The sequence below is a fragment of the Carlito syrichta genome, unplaced genomic scaffold (assembly GCF_000164805.1).
Source record: "Carlito syrichta isolate Samal-C Ts95f unplaced genomic scaffold, Tarsius_syrichta-2.0.1 Scaffold113659, whole genome shotgun sequence".
NCBI classification, from domain to species: Eukaryota; Metazoa; Chordata; class Mammalia; order Primates; family Tarsiidae; genus Carlito; species Carlito syrichta.
The window spans coordinates 21,946-29,961 of NW_007057755.1; the positions used below are offsets into that span (position 1 = coordinate 21,946).

General features: G+C 56.8%; 1 protein-coding gene across 1 annotated transcript in view; it reads right to left on the reverse strand.

The window, feature by feature from the left end:
- FOXK1 (forkhead box K1) overlaps positions 1 to 8,016 on the reverse strand; it is a 16,076-nt gene continuing 8,060 nt past the window's right edge. The window contains exons 2-8 of the mRNA XM_008072018.2: positions 7,442 to 7,598; positions 6,708 to 6,854; positions 5,765 to 5,958; positions 2,323 to 2,489; positions 1,938 to 2,222; positions 902 to 1,126; positions 1 to 300 (exon numbers count right to left, since the gene is read on the reverse strand). Coding sequence (XP_008070209.1) covers positions 14 to 300; positions 902 to 1,126; positions 1,938 to 2,222; positions 2,323 to 2,489; positions 5,765 to 5,958; positions 6,708 to 6,854; positions 7,442 to 7,598 — 1,462 coding nt within the window. The 3' untranslated portion in view covers positions 1 to 13. The remainder of the gene's footprint in view (positions 301 to 901; positions 1,127 to 1,937; positions 2,223 to 2,322; positions 2,490 to 5,764; positions 5,959 to 6,707; positions 6,855 to 7,441; positions 7,599 to 8,016) is intronic.

Sequence of the window (8,016 nt, forward strand, 5' to 3'; positions counted from 1 at the left end):
CAGGCAGGTGGCTTCACTCCCCGGTACCTGAGCCCTGGGGGCCGGCAGCTGCAATCACCCCGGCCGGTGTGGCCCCGGTCCCACTGGGCTCCTCCACGCGGGACCTCTTGACCTCGGGCTCCCCGGTGGCAGAGGCGGAGGCGGAGGCAGTGGCAGAGGCGGCGGTGGCGGTGGCTGGGGTGGTTGCGGCCGCGGCAGCTGCCGGGGGCTCCTCGTGCCCCACCTCACACACCCGGGTGACCACCACGGGCGTCGACGAGCTCGCCTGGGCTGCCAGGAGCTGCAGGGGACTGGTGAGGGCTAGGGAAGGGAGAAAACGTTTACTTGGCGGCCTGGCTAGGGCCACACTGTGCTTCTGAACACAGGCCCGGACCACCCACACGAGGGCCAGCCCACAGGCCCAGGGATCCCTGCACGCTGGCTGGCCCGGCTGACAGCACCTCACGCTGCTCGGCCACTGTTCCCTTGCTCTGTTGTGCAGACCCACGGCCTCACCTCCTGGCCCGCTGTCTTTAGCTCCACCGGAGGTGTGCTCTGGTCCCAGCCACCGCCAGCCCACCACCCAGCCCCGGCTGCTGCTTCTCTCTGGGTTCCACTAGACAGCAGTGGCCGGGCCCTCACTCTCTTCAGAGATGCGCTCGCCCTGAGCCGCCCACTGACACCAGTCCCCTGCACCCCGTTCCCTGGCTCCTCTGCCCGTCTTGACCCGCCCACACTGCGGGGTGTCAACTCTAGATGGTGGCGAGAGTTGGTTTTCCTTTCCTCCTCTTCGCTTAGCATCGTCAGGTGCTCAGTCATCGACTGAGCTGCCTGGACGGAAGGCAACACCGGAGAGAACTAGCCTCCCCCGACCTGGGACAGCCAGAGCTCGCGCAGCCTGGAGAATGGGGCGAGGCCTCACCGTACGTGCTGCCGGCTAGGTTGTTCGTGGGGACGGCGTGCTTCCCGTTCTGAGTGACAGCTCGGACCGGAAGGTGGTGCTGGCCGACGGCCACTGGAGCAGCGGGCTGCAGGATGGTGACCGTGTGTCCAGGGACGCCTGGCGCCATCTGGCCGGCCACAGTCTGGATGACTCCACTGGCAGCGGGGATGGTGGCAAAGGCGAGGGTGGGCTTCTCCTCCAGGCCTGCGGACAGAAGCATGTCAGCCCCACGCTGGGCCCAGCTGCCGACCGGCATGGGGCCTCATGACTCAGTCGCCACGGAGAGGCCGTGAGGGCGGCATGGGCACGCACGAAGGATCTGGGCAGAGCAGGGTTTCAGAAGAGCGTCTGAAACGCCTTCACTCTAACCAGCCCAGATTCAATCTCAGATGAGAACGTCTCATTTGGAACGAAGCGACCTGCTTCAGGGTTGCGGCTTGGGCCTCCTTCACCAAGACGTAGCTTTCGCGTGGCAGCATCACACATGACCGCGAGACCAAGTCCACAGCGGTAAGTAACAAGCAGGAGATGCTGCCGAATGGGGAAGTGCTCCCGAGGGCGCCTTCCAGGGGATGGCTCGCATGTTCAGCATCGACCTACGAGTGCCCAGCCATCCAGGTTTACGCCAAGAGTCCACGACCACTTTCTACTGTGAACGACCGAGACGCCGCGGGAGGGGCGCTTGAGGGTCACCCTCCCGGGCTTGCTCTCTCCTGCAGAAAGGGTCGCACTCCAATTTGATACAGGACCCAACTTAATTTCACAGCGCTTGAAGAAAGGAAAAAGCTCAAGGGCACGGCTCTGTGCATTTGAGGGCAACAGGCCACGCGGAGGACAGCGTCTGAGTGAACTCAAGTGGCCTCGGGAGGACGCGCTCCCAAGGGGCAGGCCGAGAGGAAGAGGCGCCAGAGCGAGCCAGCCTCCGTGATCCCAGCCCAGGCTGACGGCGCCACCTTCTGGAGAGCAGGGGCCACGCGGGGCGTCCTACCGAGGCGGCCGGCCGCGGCTGCATTACCTCTGGCCTCGCTGCCCAGGTCCAGCACGGCTGCGCCTGCTGCGTCGTGGGAGCCCCCCGCCGAGCCCTGACTGGCGAGGATGTATCCATTGGCCGAGCTGGCAGAGGTGGTGACCACCCGGACCATCGTGACGGTGGGGGCCTGCTGCACGACGTGGATGGCGTGGCCCGCGGGCTGCTGGGAGGTCACGATGGAGGCCGGCATGTAGGCCACGGGCTTGGCCACTAGACTGGATGGTCGGGGAGGCACAGCCATGATCACTGGCTGGGCGCTGACAGGGGAACCTGGACAGGGGAACAGAGAGAGTACGGTGATCCTCACACTCAACTCACCCATGCTCCACTGGGTTCTATTATTGAGTAAGAGGACAAAACCACTCCTTACCGGGTGCACTTTGGGAATACCGATACTCGGGAACAGAAGCTAATTTTGACCCAAAGTCAGGGTCGTGTGGAATGGGGGAGCCCTCCCGAGACAGGCACTCTGGGGTCTGCAAGCCACTGGAGCGGGGGGACATCAGCCCAGGGTGTGTGGGTGACGCTGGGGCACTCCTGAAAAGGAATGAGAAAAGACCACATAGTAAGTAAACATGCTCAGGAATGGAAAGGATATTAACAAACGTCACCCCTCATGGTGCCATCCACATCCCCCTGCAGGACCCTGGTCACTGTCCTCCGGGGTATTTCCAATAAACATTCTGGGTGGGGACATGAGCCCAGTATTTGAGGCTCCACTCAAGGGAAGGGAGGAGTGGCATTATCTGTGGCTGCCCAGGAACCCTTGCAATCCAGAGCGTTTGTTTCCTGAAAGGTCCAGCCTTCTGTCTGAGGGGCACGGCCCTTCCACAGGAGGGCTCTGCCGCCGAGGGCAACACGACTGTGTGTCTTACATCCCTCACAATTCCAGGATGGCACTCCTCTCATCATTAACCTGGTTCTAAAGTGAAGGGCTCCCACAGGTTGCTGCCAGCGAGGGCCCGGCAGGGACGGCTGTGGCACAGCCAAGACCCAGTCCTGGAAACAGAATCAGCTTTCTTATTGGGGACCATTACACTAACACTTATGACAGGGACAACAGTCCGCCCACACCGCTGGACACGCGAATCAGGAGCGTTCAGCACTGACCCCGAAGGGCAGGAAGCTGGGCCCGCCAGGTGTGGCTGGGGGAGAAACCAGTCTTTGCATCACACAATCTGCGCCACACACACCTCGGCCATGTGCAGTGCCCCCTGGCCCCTGTGGTGGTACTGGGCGTCCAGGACTCCCAAGCAGAGGCCCAGGCACTCCTCTCCCCCGCCCCACCCTGCAGTCCAGCCTGCTGTCCCTTCCAGGCCACTCGGCTCTTGCATCCGTTGACCCAGAGGCCTCGTCTGCTTATTTCAACACTCACGTATCTAATTCCCAAACCAGTGTGGCCAGGCCACTCCCCAGTTCTCTAACATATCATTTTTAAATGTATTATTAGAGACAGGGTCTCACTCTGTTTCTCAGGCTGGAGCGCGGTGGCATGGTCCACCACAGCCTTGAACTCCTGGGCTCAAGGGATCCTCCTGTCTTGGCCTCCCAAAGTGCTGGGCCTAATTATTTTCTTTCAAATGTATTTTTTTTTAAAAAGCTGCTTTAAGAAAAATAGAGATGGGTCTCACTCTGGAGGCAGTGGTGCGATTGCAGCACACTGTACCCTCTGGGACCCAAGTGATCCTCCCCCCTCAGTCCTCCGCGTAGCTGGGACTAGAGGAGCATGCCACTGTGCCCGGCGTGTAATGGCCTTCCCACCAAAAAGAGTCCACACACCCGTACTCTCATTCTCTGCTAGTCAAATGACGCCCCCTCCTGGGATCTGTCTCCCGCCAAAGACAACACACATCACCGCCTCCCTCCAAACCCATCTTCTCTGCCAGTCAAGCTGGGCATCTTCCACTTCCTAAGACACAGCTCACACCTAAGCTCCTGCTGTGTCACCTCCTGGCCTGGGGGTTTTCCTTTACTGATCCTCCCATGCAAACTCTACTCGGCATAACATCTGCTTCCACAACCACAAGGGACACCTTGATTTTGGATTTCTAGCTTTTAGAACTGCAAGAGAATAAATACCTGTAGTTTAAGCCACTCAGTCTGTGGTACTTCTACAACAGCCCTAGCAAACAGTTTAATAAGATTCTGTCTTCATTCCTATTAAGCACTGTGGTGTTTTGAAAAATCTGAGCTCAGGGAAACATTCCAAATGATGTCTTGTTTTGTTTTGTTTTTTGCAAGTTGGAGTGTCACTCCATCGTCCAGGCTGGAGTGCAGTGGCACACTCATGGCCACCGCAGCCTCACCCTCCTGGACTCAGATGATCCTTCCATCTCAGCCTTCCAAGTAGCTGGAACTACATGCGCGCGCTACCACACCCAGCTAATTTATTGTAGAGACGAGGTCTCACCAAGTTGCCCAGGCTGGTCTCGAACCCCTGGACTCAGGCAATCCTCTCACCTCGGCATCCCAAAATGCTGGGATTATAGGCTTGAGCCACTGTGCCTGGCCCCCAAGTGATGTTAAAACACTTTTTGAATGCTCACCTCACTGATATGACTCATTCATCTGAATTGTGATGCCAGATCCTGTACCAGAAATCAATTTTAGACATTCACACGATCTCTTACAGAATCACGTTCGAAACAGAGTTCTGCAGTGGGAAACGCTAAATGCCAATGTTTCCTTCCACATGAAGGATTTCTGAGAACACCTCTCTGGAGAGCTCCTCCCTCAACCAGGGATGGACAGACTCATCCGATGGGCGACCCTGGGAAGGGCTCATGTGGCTGTCAATGGCAGCGCGCGTTCCTCTGACTGGGTCTGGCCAGGACTGAGCTGGGCAGGTAGAGGCCCTCACAACCAGGTGGGTGGCAGTGGCCTGTGTTGCTGGTGGCCGGGGAGACAGTCGATGCTGCTGGCAGCAGACAGAGCCACCTTCCTGGGCATCAGCTCTGCTGAGAGCCAAGGTGATTCTGGGCTCCCCCGTTGTACTCCTCGCCCGTCCCTTCAAAGACTCAGCTCTCCATGAGGGACGAGAGCAGATGGCTCCTCACCGGGTCCTCTCACACACTCCGATAGAAAGCTTGTTCCATAAAAAGTACCGCAAGCCGTATCCAGGGACTCCTGGCTTTAGACGCCATTCCCATCACTACACACATCTCCACTTCTGAGAACTAAAGTGTGAGAGAGACAGTCAGTGGTTCACTTATTCACTTACTAACTACTCCAGAAGTTCGCCGGTTCTGAGATATTCTCTCAAAAAAAAAAAAAGGTGGAGTTTTTAAATGTCAAAAATAATATAGCTCCCCCATACTATCTGTGGGACATTGGTTCCTGGACCTTAGACGATACCAAAACCCATGGATGCTTGAGTCTCTGATGCAAAATGGTGTAGTATTTTCATATAACCTACACACACCCTCCTATATACTGTAAATCATCTCTAGATTACTTATAATACCTAATACAGGCTGGGCATGGCAGCTCACACCTGTAATCCTAGCACTATGGGAAGACTGCTTGAGCTCAGGTGTTTGAGACCAGCCTGGGCAACATAGCAAGAGCTTGTCTCTACAAATTAAAGAATAAAACCTAATACGATGCAAATGCTATGTGAACAGTTGTTATGCTGTATTTTTTTCACTTGTATTATCTTTTTCCCCTGAGTATTTCTGATCCATGATTGGCTGCACCCATGGATGTGGAACCCCTGGACATGGAGGGTCAACTGTGCTGCCTTCGAAGGTCTGTATCCTGCAGAAGGCTGACTCTCCTAACAGCTTGAGGATAGCAGTGCAGAGGGGGCTTACCTGGAGGACAGCGGCCCAAAGGGGGTGCGGAAGCAGGAGACGCCTCTCTGCCTCCGTTTTCGGAACGCCTGCTCCACGAGTTTGGCTTCTGAGGCAGGGTCTATTCGCCAGAAAGACCCCTTCCCAGGCTCTTCCTGGGAACGTGGGACTTTGATAAAGTAACGGTTCAAAGAGAGGTTGTGCCGGATGGAATTCTGCGGGGAAGCAGAGAGATTTGGTGGTGATCAACAAGTCAGAAGACAAGTCCCTGCTGCCCAATCGGAACAGAATCGATGCAGGACCCCCGGTGAGAGGGACAGGCCACCACTCAGCAGGGCCTGGGTGGTGTCCTGGCTGTGCTTCGCAGAGAAGCGAGAGCACAGTGGCAGTTCTGTCCTAGCAAGATTCAGCACAGCCTCGCCACCGCTCTTCGTGGAAAGAGCAAAACAAAAAGACAAGCTGCAGTCTACAAGTCTGTTCAGGACAAACAAAAGACTTAGTCTTACAGAGCTCCAAGCTTCTGCTGCGTAAACTAGCGTGAATGGAAAACAGGGACTCTGGAGAAAACACAGACGAGTGCGACATGCCCATCACGGCTGGTATAGAAAAGGTCTTATAGTCCCACCCACAATTCACACATGCAGATCGCCACACTTAAATGAAATGCACGGTGTGTTTCCAAGTGAGTACAGGACTGCAGTGCACAGCGAACATAAAAAGTAGCCAGTTCTACACCAGTCTTCACCAGACTAGGCATCAGGAGGAGGGAGGCTGAGGAAAAAGACGAGTTCAGACGCCACAGTCGACAGCTCCAATGCACTTGAGCTGTGTCATGTGCCAACCATGGGGTACCTCGTCTCTCTTTATCTCCTTCTGCTTACTTAGATGAAGCGATGTGCCAGTTAGGGTCTCCTGTGCTAAGAGCATCTGACTGCAGTCCAGTCTTCGGGACCCAGGCCCTCACCTGCCAGCCTTTGTCAGCCGTCCGGTAGTAGGGGTAATGTTTCGTGATGTGGGCATAGATCCCACTGAGTGTCAGCTGTCTGTCCTGCGCCGAGGAAATGGCCTGCACAATCAGCTGCGCATACGAGTAGAGCGGCTTCGACTCGTCCTGTGGAAAACAGAAACAGAGCTCAGGGTGTCACTCCAGGGACATTTCTGGGTCATCTTCCCACTGGTCGCCTGCTAACAGAGAAGACCCCTCCAACAAGGACACACTTGTCTCCATTAAATCAACCCCAGTGACCTCCAACTACTCCACCCATGTGCTTGTATTACCCTAGGAATAGCTGCTTTTGCCTTCTGGGAATGAAAAATCAGGTTTTCATCAAAATTTATTTCTGAATTTTTTACACCTCCTCAGCAAATTGATTTGACAACAGTGAGCAGCTGGAAAGGGACTAGAACACAAAGTTATAAGGAGCTGTCATCAGAGCCCTGAAGCTGTGCTGTCAGCAGCAGAGCAGGAGAGGCCCTCACCGACAGTGCCAGCGAGTCACCAGCAGATGCCCAGCCGTGCCCCGGGGGCACAGAAAGGACGAAAGGCCAGTGCTCCATCTGCCAACTGTGACTGAGCTGCTAACGGGCCGTGACGTACACTTGAGTACAGTCGTGCTCCTGGCTCCCTGGCTGCCTATGTTGGGCCCCTCCTGCCGGATCTTGACTCTGTGCATCAAAGGCACCGGGGAGGGCTCAGACCTTGGGGCTGTCCCCTCCGGACGTGTCTGCCTGCTGTTCCGAGGCGGCCTTTGCTGCAAACTCTGCTGCCAACTGCAGGTCGGAGGTCACATTCTGGACGAAGCGGTAACCGGAGGACCCGGCACCACGGGGACTGGCCGGGCAGGAGTTGGGGACACTGAGGAGAGAGAAGGACATGCTGTTAAGTTCCCGGCCCTGAAAAGGGGTCTGTGTGGAACCCAGGACTTCAGAACCTGCCTGGAGGACAGGGCGGGTGGACTCACGACACTGCCAGCTGTGCTGCCAGCTGTGCTGACGTTACACGGCACGGCCCTCCTAGTGGGGACAAGAAAGCGCCGTCAAAGGCAAAAGCTACACGGTGGCAAGAAGGACAAGACTCTGGAGATGCAGACGCGTCTCCTTCCAGCGGTGGCTTCTGCTCCAAGGGCTGAGAGCACAGTGGGCCCCTGCCCCTCGTCCTGCCACAGCCCAAGGCGCAGGATGGTGGCCGGCCCGCGGGTCTGCACCTCAGTGAGTGCCATCCCCCGAAGTGGGCGGAGGGCCCCTCCTTGGCTCCCGGCCGGCATGACGAGGGC